This window comes from Cherax quadricarinatus, chromosome 71, assembly GCF_038502225.1.
Source record: "Cherax quadricarinatus isolate ZL_2023a chromosome 71, ASM3850222v1, whole genome shotgun sequence".
NCBI lineage: Eukaryota > Metazoa > Arthropoda > Malacostraca > Decapoda > Parastacidae > Cherax > Cherax quadricarinatus.
In genome coordinates this window covers 17734886-17757430 of record NC_091362.1, presented here as the reverse complement: position 1 = coordinate 17757430, position 22545 = coordinate 17734886, and the positions used below count along the sequence as shown (strand labels likewise).

At 37.6% G+C, this 22545-nt stretch overlaps 1 protein-coding gene across 1 annotated transcript in view; it reads left to right on the top strand.

The window, feature by feature from the left end:
- LOC128700359 (nardilysin) overlaps nucleotides 1-22496 on the top strand; it is a 46157-nt gene extending 23661 nt beyond the window's left edge. The window contains exons 10-20 of the mRNA XM_053793508.2: nucleotides 1126-1255; nucleotides 4732-4987; nucleotides 6324-6474; nucleotides 8363-8496; nucleotides 9671-9815; nucleotides 10713-10808; nucleotides 11572-11715; nucleotides 11922-12058; nucleotides 19343-19550; nucleotides 20105-20264; nucleotides 22072-22496. Coding sequence (XP_053649483.2) covers nucleotides 1126-1255; nucleotides 4732-4987; nucleotides 6324-6474; nucleotides 8363-8496; nucleotides 9671-9815; nucleotides 10713-10808; nucleotides 11572-11715; nucleotides 11922-12058; nucleotides 19343-19550; nucleotides 20105-20264; nucleotides 22072-22208 — 1698 coding nt within the window. The 3' untranslated portion in view covers nucleotides 22209-22496. The remainder of the gene's footprint in view (nucleotides 1-1125; nucleotides 1256-4731; nucleotides 4988-6323; nucleotides 6475-8362; nucleotides 8497-9670; nucleotides 9816-10712; nucleotides 10809-11571; nucleotides 11716-11921; nucleotides 12059-19342; nucleotides 19551-20104; nucleotides 20265-22071) is intronic.
- Nucleotides 22497-22545: the final 49 nt, after the last annotated feature.

Genomic DNA, 22545 nt, shown 5'->3' with positions numbered 1-22545 from the left:
TTATGTGGCCTTTAAAAGGGACTGAGGGCTTCAGTACTAGTGAAGGCCTCATTATTCAAGAAATTGAAAGTGCCCTTTTCTTCTTTGGATCAAACCTATTTACCACCACTTTCACACTCTTCTGCTCATACTCCACAGCGGCATTCTAGTTTAAGGGGATATTTAAAGTCTCTAGCCTCAGTTTCATTCTCTTTGCTGTGTGTCCATTAAGAGCACCATTGTCAGTGTCCCTTACTATATGTCTTTGGTGCTCTCTGTGGGAATTTTCTTTTGTGTGTGAAAGTACAGACAAGGAAATTCTTACCATTAACGCTTATATTTTGAATATTGTGATAAATATAGGTTGTTGTATCGGGAGAACAGCATAGCTCCATGCTGTTCTCCTGACTCTTTGACTCCTTGTTGGTAGTTTACTCTTGATTTGCAGAATGCTCTGTCCTATAGACATTGGAAGCCTTTAACCCTTCACTTATCTTGGTAATCCAGCAGTAATTCTATGTTATCTCTGTGAGAGAAGTATTTTGGTGATCTAATGTGTATGTCGATATGGAGGATAGACATTCACGTATTCTTCATGGAAGGTGTTTAGATGCCAGTGAGAGGGCTTTTGATCCAAAAAATTGCAGCTACCTTTCCCATGGATCAAATCTCATTATCTGCCATTTACCAAATGCATAACCCCTGTGGGTTTAGCACCTCCTCTTAATGCAATAATAATACTAGGGATCCAGGCATATTATCCCTGCTTTATAACAATTGAATAACCTTAATGTTCACACCAGATTCACTAGAGATAATGGCTGGGAAATGAATAAAAGCAAATATTTCTTGTAGGTTAGCCGGTTAGCTGTACTTGAGTCTTGGATGTGGGCAGTACAGTGCCTGCACTCTAAAGGAGGGGTTAGAGATATTTGCTATTTGGAGGGACATCTAAACTGTTGTATCTGTGCACCTCTTCAAGACAGTGATAGTGTGAATGATGGTGAAAGTGTTTATATTTTCAGGTCATGCTGCCTCGGTGGGAGACGGTCACCGCATTGAAAAATTCTTGTAAGATATTAATTATTATTTTATTTATTTTTATTGGATATTGGCTGTCATTGTTAATTCCCATTTTTATTACAGATTCTGAAAGAATGTCTTGATTCCTTGATTCCTGAAAATTGCAACATTATAATCAGTTCCAAGACTTTTGATGACCAGAACTTATGTCAACTGACAGAAAAATGGTTTGGAACCAAATATTCTGTAGAAGGTAGGAACATCACTTATGAGTATTTGCCAAACATTTTTAAAAATGGGGTCAGTACGATGGGGGTTCACTTGGTAAACAATGGACTGTGATATCTGTGCCTGTCTAGAAAGGTAGTTAAAGAGTGAGTAATGATGAATGTTTTCTTATTTAGTTCACTATATCCTAGTGGGAAACAACATGAGAAATGAACTTACCTTATATATATAACACATTGTTAGCCATTAATGTGGTATAAGTAACATCATTAGTCATTAATGTGGTGTATATAACATTGTTAGCCATTAATGTGGTATATATAAGGGATTGTTAGCCATTAATGTGATATACAGCCTCTCCTCACTTAGCGATGTACGTACTTGTTTACCGACGACTCGGACTTAAGATGGGCTCTTTGACCAGTATGCATACCTAAATAATGTATATTAGAGCTGATTTCCTCTATTCTGTTTATTACAATATACAGTACACTACTCTATAAACATTTAAAAATATACCAGAAATGTAATAAATGGTACAAAGATGACATTAAAACAGTATCAAAGATGGTTGACACAAACCCATTACCATTATAGTATGCTCCTCACTTTGAGACGAATTCATTTACCATTGTGGTCTTAGGAATGGAACTTCGTCATTAAGTGAGGAGAGGCTGTGTATATATATATATATGTATAATCCTGTAGGGTAAGGAACGCAGGGTAGGGGTTGTCCTCGAAAATGATGGAGGGAGGGGGTAAAGGAGGCTTTGTGGGCGAGGGGCTTGGACTTCCAGCAGTGTGTGTGAGCGTATTAGATTTTTTTTTTGTGTTTTTCAACAAGTCAGCCTTCTCCCACCGAGGCAGGGTGACCCAAAAAAGAAAGAAAATCCCCAAAAAGAAAATACTTTCACCATCATTCAACACTTTCACCTCACTCACACATTATCACTGTTTTTGCAGAGGTGCTCAGAACACAACAGTTTAGAATCTTTCTTCTTCTTTCAACATACCAGCCGTATCCCACCGAGGCGGGGTGGCCCAAAAGAAAAACTAAAGTTTCTCTTTTTAAATTTAGTAATATATACAGGAGAAGGGGTTACTAGCCCCTTGCTCCCGGCATTTTAGTCGTCTCTTACAACACGCATGGCTTACGGAGGAAGAATTCTGTTCCACTTCCCCATGGAGGTAAGAGGAAATAAACAAGAACAAGAACTAGAAAGAAAATAGAAGAAAACCCAGAGGGGTGTGTGTGTATATATATGCTTGTACATGTATGTGTAGTGTGACCTAACTGCAAGTAGAAGTAGCAAGACGTACCTGAAACCTTGCATGTTTATGAGACAGACAAAAGACACCAGCAATCCTACCATCATGTAAAACAATTACAGGCTTTCGTTGTACACTCACTTGGCAGGACGGTAGTACCTCCCTGGGCGGTTGCTGTTTACCAACCTACTACCTAGAAGTTTAGAATCATATACGTATAAAGATACACAACATATCCCTCCAAACTGCTAATATCCTGAAACCCCTCCTTTAGAGTGCAGGCATTGTACTTCCCATTTCCAGGACTCAAGTCCGGCTATATAAAAATAACTGGTTTCCTTGAATCCCTTCATTAAATATTACCCTGTTCACACTCCAACAGATCGTCAGGTCCCAAATACCATTCGTCTCCATTCACTCCTATCTAACATCCCCTCAAGGAAGGTTCCTTGATGTTGTGAGGGGCTCTTGATTTAGGGAATTGGATCTGTGCTCCAGTTCCCTGAATTAAGCCTGAATGCCTTCCACATCCCTCCCCCAGGTGTTGTATAATCCTCCGAGTTTAGCGCTTCCCCCTTGATTATAATAATAATAATAATCCTATCTAACACGCTCATGTACGCCTTCTGGAAGTCCAAGCCCCTTGCCCACAAAACCTCCCTTACCCCTTCCTTCCAACCTTTTCGAGGACGACCCCTACCCCTCCTTCCTTCTCCTACAGATTTAAATGCTCTCCATGTCATTCTACTTTGATTCATTCTCTCTAAATGACCAAACCACCTCAACAACCCCTCTTCAGCCCTCTGACTAATATTTTATTAACTCCACACCTTCTCCTAATTTCCACACTCCGAATTTTCTTCATAATATTTACACCGCACATTGCCCTTGGACAGGACATCTCCACTGCCTCCAACCGCCTCCTCGCTGCTGCATTCACAACCCAAGCTTCACACCCATATAAGAGTGTTGGCACTACTATACTTTCATACATTTCCTTCTTTGCCTCCATAGATAACGTTTTTTGACTCCACATATACCTCAATGCACCACTCACCTTTTTTTCCTCATCAATTCTATGATTAACCTCATCCTTCATAAATCCATCCGCCGACACATCAACTCCCAAGTATCTGAAAACATTCACTTCTTCCATACTCCTCCTCCCCAATTTGATATCCAATTTTTCTTTATCCAAATCATTTGATACTCTCATCATCTTACTCTTTTCTATGTTTACTTTCAACTTTCTACCTTTACACACATTCCCAAACTCATCCACTAACCTTTGCAATTTCTCTTTAGAACCTCCCATAAGCACAGTATCATCAGCAAAAAGTAACTGTGTCAATTCCCATTTTGTATTTGATTCCCCATAATTTAATCCCACCCCTCTCCTGAACACCCTAGCATTTACTTCTTTTACAACCCCATCTATAAATATATTAAACAACCATGGTGACATTACACATCCCTGTCTAAGACCTACTTTTACCGGGAAGTAGTCTCCCTCTCTTCTACACACCCTAACCTGAGCCTCGCTATCCTCATAAAAACTCTTTACAGCATTTAGTAACTTACCACCTATTCCATATACTTGCAACATCTGCCACATTGCTCCCCTATCCACTCTATCATATGCCTTTTCTAAATCCATAAATGCAATAAAAACTTCTCTACCTTTATCTAAATACTGTTCACATATATCCTTCAATGTAAATACTTGATCTACACATCCCCTACCCACTCTGAAACCTCCTTGCTCATCCGCAATCTTACATTCTGTCTTACCTCTAATTCTTTCAATTATAACCCTACCGTAGACTTTTCCTGGTATACTCAGTAAACTTATTCCTCTATAATTTTTACAATCTCTTTTGTCCCCCTTCCCTTTATATAAAGGGACTATACATGCTCTCTGCCAATCCCTAGGTACCTTTCCCTCTTTCGTACATTTATTAAACAAAAGTACCAACCACTCCAACACTATATCCCCCCCTGCTTTTAGCATTTCTGTCATGATCCCATCAGTTCCAGCTGCTTTACCCCCTTTCATTCTACGTAAGCGTGTTAGAAAAAAAAAATATGTATATATAAAACAGAGCATTAGCCATTATTTTTTCCATTACCATAAGGATTCTATTTTAAATTTAAGGGTTCATACTGTATATATATTCTGCTGTCACATGAGAAACTACTTACTAAGCAACTAAATCTCATTTCCTTTTACAGATATTCCAAAAGAGTGGGAAGAGCAGTGGGCTAACCTTCCTAGTAATACAGAACTGCACATTCCAGCTCCTAATCATTTCATTCCAAACAATTTTGATTTGTTGACTCCAGAGAAAGAAGTTCCAGAATATCCTGAAAAGTTGTGCCAGGATGAGTGTGGTGAATTATGGTTTCGACAGGACCAGAAATTTAAATTACCTAGGTCCTACTGCTATGTATATCTAATTACTGAGTTGCCTCTGCAGTCTCCCAGATTGTGAGTCAACATTTTTGTATTTGCTACTTTTTAAACTTCTTTATTCAAATTTTGGATAAGGTACATGAAACTTTAATTAATATATGTAGCAGAAGCATTAGCTCAGTGTACCATTTTGGCATAAAGTTTTATGGGACTAAATATATTTTTTATTTATTCTTTACATAAATGGAGCTTAATTCAGTGAATATGAAATTTGTACTTTTCAACTGACACATTTAATGCATTTGCTTCTCTCAAGGTGGGCTAGATGCTGGTGAAGGGCTCTTGATCTGATGAATTTGAGTTACCCTTCCTTTCCTTGTACAACATCTGATCATTTCCCATTCCTTAGGCACTGTATGACCCTTACAGATTTAGTGCTTCTTCATGACTATTGCACCTGAAGAAACATGTTAAGAAACTGGAGAAAGTGCAAAAGTATACAACAAGACTAGTTCCAGGGCTAAGGGGCATGAGCTATGAAGAGATGCTAAGGGAATTAAATCTAATAACCCTGGAGGACAGAAAGATCAGGAAAGACACAGGTGGGAAACAGGTACTCAGAGGCAGAGCTGAAAGTTAAAGATTCAGATGTGTCACAGATATGTCAGGAAGTATTTCTTCAATCTCAGGGTGGTCAGAAAGTAGAATTACTTCAACAAAGAATTGAATGATGATGAAAGTATTTTCTTTTTGGGGATTTTCTTTCTTTTTTGGGTCACCCTGCCTGGGTGGGAGACGGCCGACTTTGTTGTAAAAAAAAAAAAAAAAAAAAAAACCCTGGAGGACAGAAAGATCAGGAAAGACACAGGTGGGAAACAGGTACTCAGAGGCAGAGCTGAAAGTTAAAGATTCAGATGTGTCACAGATATGTCAGGAAGTATTTCTTCAATCTCAGGGTGGTCAGAAAGTAGAATTACTTCAACAAAGAATTGGTGGAAGCAGACTCTATACATAGTTTTAAGTTTAGGTATGATAGGGCCCACAAGTCTAGGGAAAAGAGAGAGAATCTGGCAGGCAGCAAGTTGAGAGGCAAGGCCAGAGCTAAGACTTAACCCCTGCAACCATATATAGGCAAATGCAGTGATTGAATGAAAAACATCAAATGTGTTTCCTCTTTTTATTTTGGGGGGAGGGGCAGGGAGAGGATCACCATACCTCAGTGTGGCCAGTGTTAAGTAAATAAAAATAAAAGAAGAGTGAACAAAAACTAGAGGGGTACATTAGTCCCCTGAATGCTGTGTGTAAAATGTATGAGAAGAAAGGGCTCAAAAACACAAAAAACATCTAAAAGCAAGCAAATGACATTGTTTTAAATTTAAAATGTATTAAATTATTTTTTTACCCATTGCAGAGCAGCTCTTCTAGACTTGTACTTGAACCTGTTTGAGCAGCAAGTAATGGAGGATGCTTATCCGGCTAGTATGGCTCAGTATCAGTATTCCATCAAAGCCACTGAACAAGGGCTTGTTATAAAGATGAATGGATTTAATCAGAAGCTTTCGGTGAGTCAAAATTTTTAATTTGTCTTTTGGGATAATAATAGCAATCATTATATGATTTTTTTAAATACTCTTACCAAAAATAAATATTTAATTTGTTATGTTGTATGAACTCATGACAGTCCATTCTATCTCTCGATATCTAGAAGAATTCGTAATGTTGGTGTTTTAGACATATTGTAATTGAAATTTTAGGTTCAGTCTACATATAAATAACAAAATATGCAGCATAGTTCATGTAAACACACATTATTGTATAAAATATTCACCCTAAACTGCTTTTTAAGGAAAAAAATTGCTCAAAATTTAGGTAATGTAATAGTTGAAAATATTTTGTAAAGTTATAAAATGCTTCAAACATTGTATGACTAAATATTATGACTTAAGGATTATCTAATAATTTTACGATACTCAAACTGAGAATGTTAAATCAATATATGACTTGCGAATTTTTGAGAACAAATGACGGGACACAGCAAGTATTCAACTTCTCAGTAACAAAATGGCTCTCGAAATGTTTACTCTTCCTTCTTCCAAAAATTCATCAGTTTTAAAGTACATTCTTTTTGGCAGCAGAGTTAAGGTTGGCCTTGTGGTTGGAGCCATTTTTCTAGTCTGTACAATTTTTTTTTACCTATGCTCAGTTTACATCTAGGGTGGTGAAAGCCATGATATTTGGAGTATTGGAATTCTTCTTTTATTTGAATTTATTTTTTAACACATTAGGTGTTTCCCACTGATGCAGTGTGACCCGAAAAAGAAAAAACACTTTCATCGTTACTCGCTCCAGAGGCATGCTAATACTGCAGTTCAAAAACTGCAACATATCAACATTTTTATTTTTTTTCAACAAGTCGGCCGTCTCCCACCGAGGCAGGGTGACCCAAAAAAGAAAGAAAATCCCCCAAAAGAAAATACTTTCATCATCATTCAACACTTTCACCACACTCACACATAATCACTGTTTTTGCAGAGGTGCTCAGAACACAACAGCTTAGAAGCATATACGTATAAAGATGCACAACATATCCCTCCAAACTGCTAATATCCCGAACCCCTCCTTTAGAGTGCAGGCATTGTACTTCCCATTTCCAGGACTAAAGTCCAGCTATATGAAAATAACCGGTTTCCCTGAATCCCTTCACTAAATATTACCCTGTTCACACTCCAACAGATCGTCAGGTCCCAAATGCCATTCGTCTCCATTCACTCCTATCTAACACGCTCATGCACGCTTGCTGGAAGTCCAAGCCCCTCGCCCATGAAACCTCCTTTACCCCCTCCCTCCAACCTTTTCGAGGACGACCCCTACCCCGCCTTCCTTACCCTACAGATTTATATGCTCTCCATGTCATTTACATATCAACATATTGTATATTATTGCTAAGATTTCATTTATTTTAGCTTCCTGGAAAGCTTGATGTATTTTGTTTAATGACATAAATAATTGTTCCATTTCTGCATAAACCTTTGGAGTAAGATATTTCTTCCTAAATTTTTCTTATACAGTGGACCCCCGGTTAACGAACTTTTTTCATTCCAGTAGTATGTTCAGGTGCCAGTACTGACCGAATTTTTTCCCATAAGGAATATTGTGAAGTAGATTAGTCCATTTCAGACCCCCAAACATACACGTACAAACGCACTTACATAAATACACTTACATAATTGGTCGCATTTGGAGGTGATCGTTAAGCTGGGGTCCACTGTATTTTGTATATTCATTATATAATTTTTTGTATAATTTGTTGCCTGGTCCATTGTAATTACTGTATGTACCCTTTGTTCACATCTCCCTTAGGTTATTCCTGTATTGCTGACTTGCGACTTTCTGTAGTTGCTTATACTTTTTTGTAAGAAATTTTCAACTATCTTAAATTTACCCCTACAGCAATTATTAGATCTTCTCCTGCATCACATGGAAAGCTTTGAAAATAATCTGAATGAGGAAACTTTCCAGGGAATACGACAGCAGCAAATGAAATCCTACCATAATGCTATTCTCAAGCCATGCATTGTTCGCAAGTGAGTTTAATTTGGATTTGTCACATGTGTAATTCGAGCATTCATTTCCTCATTTTAGGATGATCATCTCTGTTGCTTAATTTAGGCTGAATACAATAAATGACATTACCATTTATCTATCTGTCTGAGATTAATGTCTGTGGTGTGGTATCATGTTTGGACATTACGCTCTTAAAACATGTGTAACTAGATGTATAGTAGGACTCCATCTTATGATGTTAATGTGTTCCTGGAAATTGTTCTTAACTCAGTTGTTCAGAACTGAAGCCAAGAAAGCAGTGCTTAAGCTTATGTAATAAGGCTAGCAGATTTCTTGGAATTATCAAGAAGTCCAGGGTGTACTACTGCTCAATAAATCATTAGTAAGGCCTCACTGACACTATGTGATTCAGTTCTGATCTCCATACTATTGAATGGATATTCTTCTTCTTTCAACAAACCGGATGTATCCCACCAAGGCAGGGTGGCCCAAAAAGAAAAACAAAAGTTTCTCTTTTACACATTGGGAAGTGTTAATGATAAGTTAGAAAGATATAAGTAAGAAGGGTTGAATTTGAGGAAGACTTGCTAGTATGGGCCAGTAGGCCTGCTGCAGCGCTTCTTTATTATTATGTTCTTATTAGGTTCACAAACATTTTTTGCACACATCAAAATAATACCCAATACAGTACTTTAATTTAAAAACATTGCTCTGTTTTCCCTATGAACTAGGATAGACAAAGACTCGCATATCTGGGCTATACCCATTTATACATTGTGGGAGTGAACACTTCATCATTGCTGTATATTCGAGTTGTGGGCTTAACTTTTTTTTTTCAACAAACTGGCCATATCCCACTGAGGCAGGGTGACCTAAGAAAGAATAATGAAAGTATTTCTTTTTTAAATTTAGTAATTTATACAGAGGAAGGGGTTACTAGTTGGCTTAACATATATTGTAAATAATTCTTTAGCATTTAAGTATCCAGTACATTATAAGTGTCCTTCTCTGCTGTATTTACCCATGTTTTCCTAAGTGGGAGATGGCCGACTTGTTAAAAAAAAAAAATATCTGAATATCTGAAGCTATGTAAAAAAGTTGTCAGTGCTGCATACATAATTCTCATGATTTAATTTATATCATCTTCCAGTGATAATATTTTGTCCACATTAAGATTTTTTTTTTTTGTTGTAGAGATATTCGCCTTTCTGTTATACAAGAAGTACACTGGACAAGTCACCAAAAACTGCTAGAGATAAAGACTGTAACAAGTAAGGACCTTCTTGAAGAATTTGTATCTAAGCTGTTTCCCAGTTGTCACCTACGAATGCTTGTACAGGTAAGCTTAAGGCCTTCTATGATGATACTCAAATTTATGAGAGATACCTCGAGTTCCTGTTTCTCACCTTTCAAACTTATCCCTGCCTCATCAATTCCCCTGAGTATCTTGTATGTTGTTATCGTGTTTTCCATTTCTTCCATCCTCCATTGTTGTTAGATTTAATTCCATTAGCCTTTCTTTATAGCTTATGCTCCTTATCTCAGTAACAAGCATAGTTGCATACTTCTGCACGTGTGCTCACATATTTCTACTTGCCTATTTGTGGTTGCAGGGTTTGACTCTCAGATTGTGGCCTTGCCATTTAGCTTGCCTTTCTCCAGATTCACTCCCTTGTAGCCTCATGGGCCCTATCATACTTGGTTTTAAAACTGTGTATGGAGCCTTCCTCCATCACTTCCTTATCAAGATCATTCCACCTCAGTTACTCTGCTGAAGAAATACTTCTTAACATCTCTGTGATTATGTGTGAGTGAGGTGAAAGTGTTGAATGATGATGAAAGTATTTTCTTTTTGGGGATTTTCTTTCTCTTTGGGTCACCCTGCCTCGGTAGGAGACGGCCGACTTGTTGAAAAAAAAATAAAAAAAATTCTGTCTTGTGTGTTGTGTATGTGTGAGCATGCATACATGTGTGTGTGTGTATGGGGGATATGTTTTGTGTACAAAATAATATCTTAAAATTGCTTGTATCTTGAGTTTTTTTTATTTACATAGTTATTTTGGTGCAAGAGACCAGGAATTTCTTCTTTATAGATTTTGCTAATGTGATGAAAACTTATCTAATAATTACTACAATGTTGTCTTTTTATTTTTACCATGAATGGCTATTATTGATGAAGTAAAAGAGTTAATTTAACACAATTTACAATGTTTTTGTTAATTTTCTTGGTTTCCAGGGCAACACCACAGCTTCTCAAGCCATAGATATGTATAAGATGGTGAAAGCCAGGAAAGGGGAATTACTTTCTTTAGAAAAGTATCCACTTTCAAAGGTGAGTAACTCATAATATTTATTGGTATACATCAGTATGTTGCAGTTTAGAAGATCATTTGAATTATATCTGTGCACTTCTGGCAAGACAGCTAGAGAATGAATAAAGGTGAATGCATCTCTTTCATTTGTGAGAATTGGCTGATAAGTTTAAAAATCACTTTTATCTCAGTGTGTGCAAGAACTCATCATGTGAGATGCATATTATGTGGTAATGTATGCTGTGTGATAATAGATGTAAAAAAAATGAATGGGAAATTGAACCATGGTCCATACATGTAGCAGGAATGCTGTAACCATGGTTTATTCATTGAAAGCCATTCATTATGATGTACCTTGACTTTAAACACTAAATCTAACCTAGACTAGCTCATTAATGGGACTGTTTTGTGTATTACAACTTGCTTCAGTAAACACACTAATTAATTTTTAAAATGTTTACAAATAAGTTTTGCAGTACAAGTACTTAGAGATATACTTTTTTTTTAAATATGATTTCTATGGACTAAGAACTTTTCCTCATGAAAATTACAATAACTGTCCTAATCTTAATAACATTTCCACACTAATTGCAAATATGTTTGAAAAGAATTTGCAATTCACTGTTGATAAATGGCCTTTGTTAAAAAATTTTCATTGGTTTCACTACTGTATATTACAGTAATACAGCATATTGAATGCTCTTAGCAGTTTCACAGTATTTTTTAAGCCATGACTTAAATATTAAACATGTGTTTAGGTTGTAGCACAAGATTTCATTCTAGTTACGCACTTTGGAATTGTTGAATGGATCCTGGGTAGCTCGAGTGAATGGTTGCAATCCAGCGGACACCAATAGCTCAGTGATCAATTACTACCAGTATAAAGAGGGCAGTCTTATGCTGGAAGTTCTGCTGGAGTTTATTCATGTAAGTATGATTTGTGTAGATTAAAATGGAAGTAATAAACAAATTTCATGATTTTATGGATTGAATGATGTGCTAATTTCTCAGGTGGATAATTCTGGTACAGTAATTGGCGCTAATTATGGTACCCTTGAAAACACAATCATTAGTACACTCTACTTAAAATTGTTCCCATGATTACTTATTGATGAGCATTTATTTTTCTGCAGATGGTGATGGATGAACCAGTTTTTGATATTTTGAGAACAAGAGAGCAGCTAGGCTATCATGTTTTCTGCACAAATCACATTACTTTTGGGATTCTTGGGCTGTCTCTTACAGTAAACAGCCAGGCTAACAAGTTCAGGTTAGTTAACCTGTTAACATTACTATTAATATTTGCAATTAAACTACAATTTGAAGATGCATGTGCAGCAACAGAGGATACAAAGATTATCATTCTCTCTACCACAATTTTTTTTTCTGTGATGTTGCTTCGTCCAATACATTATCTTTGGTTTGGTGTAGGTGTAATGGTACCTACTTGACACAGTTTGGTCAAGAAAGGTGGATTTTGATAACACTGTTTTTTGGAGATATGTTCAGATATATATATCGGTAGTAGGTTGGTAGATAGCAACCCCGCCCAGGGAGGTACTACCGTCCTGCCAAGTGAGTGTAAAATGAAAGCCTGTAATTGTTTTACATGATGGTAGGATTGCTGGTGTCTTTTGTCTGTCTCATAAATATGCAAGATTACAGGTAAGTCTTGCTACTTCTACTTACACTTAGGTCACACTACACATACATGTACAAGCATATATATACACACCCCTCTGGGTTTTCTTCTATTTTCTTTCTAATTCTTGTTCTTGTTTATTTCCTCTTATCTCCATGGGGAAGTGGAACAGAATTCTTCCTCTGTAAGCCATGCGTGTCGTAAGAGGCGACTAAAATGCCGGGAGCAAGGGGCTAGTAACCCCTTCTCCTGTATATATTACTAAATTTAAAAGGAGAAACTTCAGTTTTTTCTTTTGGGCCACCCCACCTCGGTGGGATACGGCTGGTACGTTGAAAGAAGAATATATAGGTAGTAGGTTGGTAGACAGCAACCGCCCAGGGAGGTACATACTACCGTCCTGCCAAGTGAGTGTAAAACGAAAGCCTGTAATTGTTTTACATGATGGTAGGATTGCTGGTGTCCTTTTTTCTGTCTCATGAACATGCAAGATTTCAGGTACGTCTTGCTACTTCTACTTACACTTAGGTCACACTACACATACATGTACAAGCACATATATACACACCCCTCTGGGTTTTCTTCTATTTTCTTTCTAGTTCTTATTCTTGTTTATTTCCTCTTATCTCCATGGGGAAGTGGAACAGAATTCTTCCTCCGTAAGCCATGCGTGTTGTAAGAGGCGACTAAAATGCCGAGAGCAAGGGGCTAGTAACCTCTTCTCCTGTATATATTACTAAATGTAAAAGGAGAAACTTTCATTTTTCCTTTTGGGCCACCCCACCTCGGTGGGATACGGCCGGTGTGTTGAAAGAAAGAAAGAAAGTTCAGATATATTTTATTTTTTTAATAGTGATTTGTTCCAGTGACCTCAGAGGTGTCTAACAGGTGATCTTGTATATGGGTGAAATTCTGCTGCATATTATTTGGGTATTAACATAAGAACATAAGAATGGAGGAACACTGCAGAAGGCCTACTGGCCCATGCGAGGCAGGTCCAGGGAATGGACAGCTGACGGATAATGAACTGGAAATGTGTTCCTTATTTAATGACTATTTTTTGTCAGTTTTTACACAGGAAGATGTAAATGAGATTCCAGTAATTAACAATTATTTAGTTCCTGATGAATTTAAGTTAACTAATATTACTGTCACGAGGGACATGGTTATTAAACAGATAGACAAACTGAAGCAAAATAAGTCCCCGGGACCCGATGAGTTGTTTTCCAGGGTACTTAAGGAATGCAAGATGGAGCTTAGTCAGCCATTAACGAGTGTATTCAATGCGTCCATCCTTACCGGTGTTGTGCCAGAGTTGTGGAAGATGGCTAATGTGGTTCCTATATTCAAATCAGGGGATAAGTCCACTCCTTCAAATTACCATCCAATAAGCCTGACATCTATAGTGGGCAAGTTATTAGAATCAATTATAGCTGACATTATCAGAAGTCACCTTGAAGAGCATAACTTGATAAATGAATCTCAGCATGGATTCACGAGAGGTCGTTCCTGCCTGACAAACTTACTGACGTTCTTCAATAGAACATTTGAGGCAGTTGACAGTGATAAGGAATATGATATTGTTTATTTGGATTTTAGTAAAGCCTTCGATAGAGTACCTCACAAGAGACTCTTAAGAAAAGTGGCAGCTCATGGTATAGGAGGTAAAGTTCTAGCATGGATTGAGGCATGGCTTACCAATAGAAAGCAGAGAGTTACCATTAATGGAGTGAAATCTGAATGGGGATTAGTCACTAGTGGCATTCCACAAGGATCAGTTTTAGGCCCTCTCTTGTTCATAATTTACATTAATGACCTTGATGAAGGGATTACGAGTGACATGAGTAAATTTGCTGATGATACAAAGATAGGCCGTATAATTCACTCTGAGGAGGATATCAATGAACTCCAGGACGATTTGGACAAATTAATGTCTTGGTCTGAAAAATGGCAGATGAAGTTCAATGTGGATAAGTGTAAGGTACTTGTAGATGAATGGTTCAGAGAACCGACATGTTGATAAATTAGACACATGTGCAACTCTTGGGTATCTTGGTAATGAAAATAACCCTCGAAGCTATAATCTAGGTGAAGTAGAGCTTGATCATACAGAATGTGAAAAAGACTTGGGAGTCATGGTAAGCAGAAATCTAAAGCCAAGACAGCAGTGCCTTAGTGTGCGCAACAAGGCCAACAGATTACTTGGATTTATCTCAAGAAGTATAAATAACAGAAGTCTGAAAGTTATTTTACAGCTCTATACATCACTAGTGAGGCTTCATTTAGATTATGCTGCTCAGTTTTGGTCCCCTTACTACAGGATGGATATAGACTCATTAGAGAACATACAGAGAAGAATGACTCAAATGATTTACTGTGTAAGAAACCTCCCGTATGCAAAGTATTATTGTGCATGACCTCTGAAAAGGTTTATTATACAGACAGAATTTAGTGGTATAGCTGAGCATTGATTATCTGGGAATCACCTGGGGTCTTTTTCATACAGAACATCAGAAAGATAACCACAGTATGAGTGGGGTTAGAACCCATGGCAAGTGAGTTGCAAAACTCCAGGCCAGTGCATAAGCCACTTACCATGGGTTCTAACCCCATTCATACTGTGTTTTGTTTGCATTCATGTTATTATGATTTTGTGAGTCTTGAATCTGAAAGATAATGTGAAAAAAGGTAATGCAAGCAATAGAGACCATAAAAAAATTTTGTTATTAGTGTTTTTGAAAATCTAGCAGAAATTTTCCCATGCCTGGAATGTTCTGCATGACCTTGTACTGTATGCGTTCATTCAGGTGTCGCCCATTTCTGTATAAATAATGTATTGTGTGGAAATAAACTTGAATTTGAATGTTGGATAATCAGTGATTTACAGTGTGTATCTGTAGATTCTGAATTTTCCAGAACATCTAATATAAATTTGGGAGATTTGACTATATATATATATTCTGAAGAGTGCATAATTATGGGCAGTATATCACAATATTGAAATAAAACTAGTGCCAGTTACAAATCTAGGGCTAGAGTTGTATCTGTTAGAAACTTGTGATGTTAATATCTTCAGGAGTGTCTAAAAAATGAAATATTGATAATAATGAAAATAATAATAATAATGTAATTACCCCTTCTGTATACATTACTAAATTTATAAAGAGAGACTTTCGTTTTTCTTATTGGGCCACTATGCTTCGGTGGGATATGGCCAGTGTGTTATTATTAATACAATAATAATATAATGCATTTTTTTTTTTCAACAAGTCGGTCGTCTCCCACCGAGGCAGGGTGACCCAGAAAAGAAAGAAAATCCCCAAAAAGAAAATGCTTTCATCATCATTCAACACTTTCACCACACTCACACATTATCACTGTTTTTGCAGAGGCACTCAGAATACAACAGTTTAGAAGCATATACATATAAAGATACACAACATGTCCCTCCAAACTGCCAATATCCCAAATCCCTCCTTTAAAGTGCAGGCATTGTACTTCCCATTTCCAGGACTCAAGTCCGACTATATGAAAATAACCGGTTTCCCTGAATCCCTTCACTAAATATTACCCTGCTCACACTCCAACAGATCGTCAGGTCCCAAGTACCATTCGTCTCCATTCACTCCTATCTAACATGCTCACGCACGCTTGCTGGAAGTCCAAGCCCCTCGCCCACAAAACCTCCTTTACATCCTCTCTCCAACCCTTTCGAGGACGACCCCTACCCCACCTTCCTTCCCCTATAGATTTATATGCTTTCCATGTCATTCTACTTATAATGCATATACAAAATAATTGCCTATGTAATTCCTGTTGAACAGAGTTATCTTCATTATAATTACTGTCCCTAATGTTTTTTATTATTTATTATTATTATCACACTGGCCGATTCCCACCAAGGCAGGGTGGCCCGAAAAAGAAAAACTTTCACCATCATTCACTCCATCACTGTCTTGCCAGAAGGGTGCTTTACACTACAGTTTTTAAACTGCAACATTAACACCCCTCCTTCAGAGTGCAGGCACTGTACTTCCCATCTCCAGGACTCAAGTCCGGCCTGCCGGTTTCCCTGAACCCCTTCATAAATGTTACTTTGCTCACACTCCAACAGCACGTCAAGTATTAAAAACCATTTGTCTCCATTCACTCCTATCAAACACGCTCACGCATGCCTGCTGGAAGTCCAAGCCCCTCGCACACAAAACCTCCTTTACCCCCTCCCTCCAACCTTTCCTAGGCCAACCCCTACCCCGCCTTCCTTCCACTACAGACTGATACACTCTTGAAGTCACTCTGTTTCGCTCCATTCTCTCTACATGTCCGAACCGCCTCAACAACCCTTCCTCAGCCCTCTGGACAACAGTTTTGGTAATCCCGCACCTCCTCCTAATTTCCAAACTACGAATTCTCTGCATTATATTCACACCACACATTGCCCTCAGACATGACATCTCCACTGCCTCCAGCCTTCTCCTCGCTGCAACATTCATCACCCATGCTTCACACCCATATAAGAGCGTTGGTAAAACTATACTCTCATTCATTCCCCTCTTTGCCTCCAAGGACAAAGTTCTTTGTCTCCACAGACTCCTAAGTGCACCACTCACCCTTTTCCCCTCATCAATTCTGTGATTCACCTCATCTTTCATTTCAAATTCAAATTCAAAGTTTATTCTCTATAATGATTACAATGTTGAATTTACAGAATTTGGTTGTTGTGTGGTTTACATGTAGTTAAATAACGATTACAGAGTGTACCACTAGAACGCCTAGCATGGCTAGGCATTTCGGGCAGACTTAGTTTAATTCTTTATTTTAAAATATTACAAATTATGAGGTAAGTTGGTATTATGGCTAAGTGACTAAATACTAGTTTGTGAGTTTAGCAATGTGAATGCTTTTGTTTTGGCACAGTACATAGTTTCAGTATTGGAGTATCATAGGATTCATTATTTTAAGACTGAGATTAATATTTCTGTTTATGGTCAAATGGGTGAGTGAGTGTAAGTGTGAACCACCAGGTGGTATTCGTGTAGTTAGTTGATGGGGTTTATCAGGGAGATAAGATGTTCTCTAATGGTAGTTTTGAAGGTGATGAATGTGTCTGCAGTTCTAGAGTTCTCAGGTAGGGTGTTCCAGATTTTAGGGCCTTTGACATACATTGAATTTTTGTAAAGGTTTGGTCGGACATGGGGAATGTCGTAGAGATGTTTGTGTCTGGTGTTATGCCTGTGGGTTCTGTCACAACTATCAAGAAAGCATTTTAGGTCAAGGTTGATATTGGAGTTTAAGGTCCTGTAGATGTAGATTGCACAGTAGTAAGTGTGGATGTACTGAACAGGGAGTAAGTTTATCTGAATACATTTTATCCTGCCAAGTGAGTGTAAAACTAAAGCCTGTAATTGTTTTACATAATGGTGGGATTGCTGGTGTCCTTTTTTATCTCATAAACATGCAAGAATGGAGCGAAACAGAATGACTTCAAGAGTGTATCAGTCTGTAGTGGAAGGAAGGCGGGGTAGGGGTCGGCCTAGGAAGGGTTGGAGGGAGGGGGTAAAGGAGGTTTTGTGTGCGAGGGGCTTGGACTTCCAGCAGGCGTGTGTGAGCGTGTTTGATAGGAGTGAATGGAGACGAATGGTTTTTAATACTTGACGTGCTGTTGGAGTGTGAGCAAAGTAACATTTATGAAGGGGTTCAGGGAAACCGGCAGGCCGGACTTGAGTCCTGGAGATGGGAAGTACAGTGCCTGCACTCTGAAGGAGGGGTGTTAATGTTGCAGTTTAAAAACTGTAGTGTAAAGCACCCTTCTGGCAAGACAGTGATGGAGTGAATGATGGTGAAAGTTTTTCTTTTTCGGGCCACCCTGCCTTGGTGGGAATCGGCCAGTGTGATAATAATAAATAAACATGCAAGGTTTCAGGTACGTCTTGCTACTTCCGCTTACACTTAGGTCACACTACACATACATGTACAAGCATATACATGTATATATATATATACACCCCTCTGGGTTTTCTTCTGTTTTCTTTCTGGTTCTTGTTCTTGTTTATTTCCTCTTATCTCCATGGGGAAGTGGAACAGAATTCTTCCTCCGTAAGCCATGCGCATTATAAGAGGCGACTACAATGCCAGGAGCAAGGGGCTAGTAACCTCTTCTCCTGTATAAATTACTAAATTTAAAAAGAGAAACTTTTGTTTTTCTTTTTGGGCCACCCTGCCTTGGTGGGATACGGCCGGTTTGTTGAAAAAAAAAATATGTGCAATGATTATTATGTCTTTTATGTACTATTACCTGGAGTTTACCTGGAGAGAGTTCCGGGGGTCAACGCCCCCGCGGCCTGGTCTGTGACCAGGCCTCATGGTGGATTAGGGCCTGATCAACCAGGCTGTTACTGCTGGCTGCACACAATCCAACGTACGAACCACAGCCCGGCTGGTCAGGTACCGACCTTAGGTGCTTGTCCAGTGCCTGCTTGAAGACAGCCAGGGGTCTGTTGCTGATTTCCCTTATGTATGCTTGGAAGCTTGCCAGAAATGTTTTGCATAACCAAGGGCTTTCCATGGATATTATCAAATGTTATCCAATCTTGTAAAACTATGTACCATATCTTGTGGAAATAAAAGTTGTTTGTTAAAATAGTTATAATACTATTCTAGTAAAGCAAACTATTATTTAGGTTTTCATTTTTGTAGCTACTTCTCTGTATCTTAATTTTTTTTTTCAACAAACTGGCCATTTCCCACTGAGGAGTGTGACCTGAAAAGAAATATGAAAATTTCTTTTTTTGAATTTAGTAATGTATACAGGAGAAGGGGTTACTAGCTCCTTGCTCTCTGTATCTTAATTATCGTATATTATATACTTTATCTGTCTTTAGTAAAAAATTTCATGTCTTTTTCCTGATACAGTGTTGCCCATGTTGATGAGAGGATTGAAGCGTTCCTACAGAAGTTTGTGGATATTGTGAAGAACATGATGGCTAGTGAGTTATCAGAACTTAAGGAGACACTCACCAGTATGAAACAGACCATTGATTTGACACTGAGTGAAGAAGTTGAGAGGAACTGGAATGAAATTGTGAATGAGGAATACATCTTTAACCGACTGAAAAGACAGGTACTGTATTATCCTGTATTTTAATGATATGTATATAATTTTTCTCTTTATTCATGTGTTTGTAATGGGTTACCATCATTACTTAATGATGTGCATGTATGTTTTGAGGTCAAAAATGTATTTTAAAGATCATGTTGATCAAGGAGCTTAGCTCTGTTCTTTGTGCTGCAAAGAACAGAGCTATATTACAGCAGAAAACTACATAATTTTCTGCTGTAATATAGACTGGTTAGACTTCATCTTAGATGGGCATTATCTTAACTAAAATAAACTTCAATAAAATCATCAATAATCATAATTAGTTAGGATTGGCATGCTTCTGGCAAGACAAAGATGGAATGAGTGATGATGAAAGTGTTTTTTTTCTTTTTCGGGTCACCCTGCCTTGGTGGGAAATGGCTGATATGTTAAAAAAAAAATGGTTAGGTTTATCGTTGTGCAGGGTAAAAGTGCTAGGGGCTTTGTTTTCCTGTTCATTATTCAAGCATTATACAAAAATCACACATAAGATATTTGATTGATCAGGCAATGATAATTATGAAGTTTTGTTACAGATTGAGTTGATTAAAGACATTACACACAAGTCTGTCATTGAGTGTGTACAGGACATTATATCAAGCAAAGACAACCCAGGATATAAAAAACTGAGTGTACAAGTTGTAGGTGCTTCAAAGCCTGAGGATGGAACTCCGCCATCGTTGGAGAATCTACTGGGTAAGCGTTTACATGTTTAATAAAGCTATAATTTTTAAGGCCCTTCATTTCTACAGTGGAGTTTTAGTAATTTCACATCCATTCGTTGTTGGGGTTTACTTGACGTTGATTCCTGGGGTCACTACCCTTGTAGCCCATCAGTAGAGATACCTTAAGTGTTACACATGTGTCTTTACCATCAACTTGTCAGCATTATATACTATTTATATTATACAGGCACCATGGTATATCCATTCACAAAATAAGTTACCAGGTTTGTTACTTCAGTGGTGGAATTATTTTTTTTGCATACCTTTTCAAACTCTCTTACTAGTCTTTGTAACCTCTTTAAAGATTTTCCCAATAACATTGTTCTCTTCCAACAGCATCTGTGAGAGTGTACTCAAAATCAGGTTTTTTTTTTATCTTTTATGACTGCACCTCTTCCAAGCTCACTGGGCATAGAGTTAACCATGACATCCTTGCTATAGGCAGCATTTTAAAATAAAAATGCTAATCATGTTAAGAAACATTAAAAAATGAATATAACTAAAAAATATAGAAAAAAGATAAGTTACCTCTGTATAGTGTGCTTAAGTGCACTTTTTTTAGCTTCAGTAATCATTGCTAGTCATGTTGCATAACTTCTAAATACTGTATATTGTAACATGCACAAAATATGCTTTATTTGTTTTTGCAAGTGTATGATGTATTTACACTATACACTACATTAGTTATCATGTGGCATGTTTTACCATGTGTTATTCTTTGAAGCAAGTTGAAGGAAAATAAAAATTTTGATGCTTTCCATTTGCACACTTATTGGCAGTCTCACAACGTGAATCTCGTAGATTTATTTTCAGTTTGCTCACATTTATTTTTTTAATTTTTGTCTTTTTCTCTGAATTTGTGAATTTCATTTTTTTTAACCATATCTAAGTATTGCTTGATCATATAGTTCAGTTGAATCACTTGATCCAGTACTGTAATTTTTGTTTACACTCTCTGTATCTAGCAAATGGTTCAGTCATAACAGTACTTTTTATTTTTCTTGCAAGACGAGGACTGCTCTGTAGATGGCTCCAGGAATCATTGCCCCTGTGACCTAGTCTCAGACCAGGCCTAGTCATTGATCCCCTGATCAGTCATGCTGTTAGTGCTTGCTGCTTCATTCACACAGGCACCACAGACTAGCTGATTAACTTTTTTTTTTTTTCAGGATATTGCCAAATTTTCTCTGGAAGAAAGACAGTAAACTTTTCTTAAATTTCCCTATATACATGAGAAATGTTTTTGTATAATCTGTTATACCTTCCAGCAGGCGTGCGTGAGCATGTTCAATAGGAATGAATGGACACGAATGGTATTTGGGACCTGACGATCTGTTGGAGTGTGAGCAGGGTAATATTTAGTGAAGGGATTCAGGGAAACCGGTTATTTTTATATAGCCGGACTTGAGTCCTGGAAATGGGAAGTACAATGCCTGCACTCTAAAGGAGGGGTTTGGGATGTTGGCAGTTTGGAGGGATATGTTGTGTATCTTTATACGTATATGCTTCTAAACTGTTGTATTCTGAGCGCCTCTGCAAAACAGTGATTATGTGTGAGTGAGGTGAAAGTGTTGAATGATGATGAAAGTATTTTCTTTTTGGGGATTTTCTTTCTTTTTGGGTCACCCTGCCTCGGTGGGAGACAGCCGACTTGTTAAAAAAAAAAAAAAAAAAAAAAAAAAATCATCACAGCATCAACATGATACAGTAATGCAAAAAGTTTCATGTACTGTACTCTATATTTAATTTTTACCTTTTTAATGTCAACTTCTTTACAGGACAATCAAATGTTGTGCAGCTGCTGGGGCCAAATGAAGATGACTCAGACAGAAATTTTCCACCAGATCATTTCATCACAGATATTGCTAGCTACAAAAAACAACTCAAGCTGTACCCCATAACAAAAATTTGTTAACACTGTTGTATTGGCCTGGTCCCAGGTCAGGTTGTGAGGGGTAGAAAAACTTTTAATCAGTCACAGGAATATCACAGAACTTTTATCAGACAAAATATTTATATTTGTTGCTATGGGGCTCAATTACTGGTAACTAAAATTGAATGTGTAATAACAGTGAATACATTGAGTTAAATACATTTTACAAGGACTGAAAATATAAAGCAAGTACTAAATATGTTACCTTTTTAATGATGTCTTTAATTTGTTATGTACGTTGCACTTTAAAAATTAAAGAAAATACTCATCCTTTTATTATTATTACACTCATGGGGAAGCACTAAATCCATACGGATCA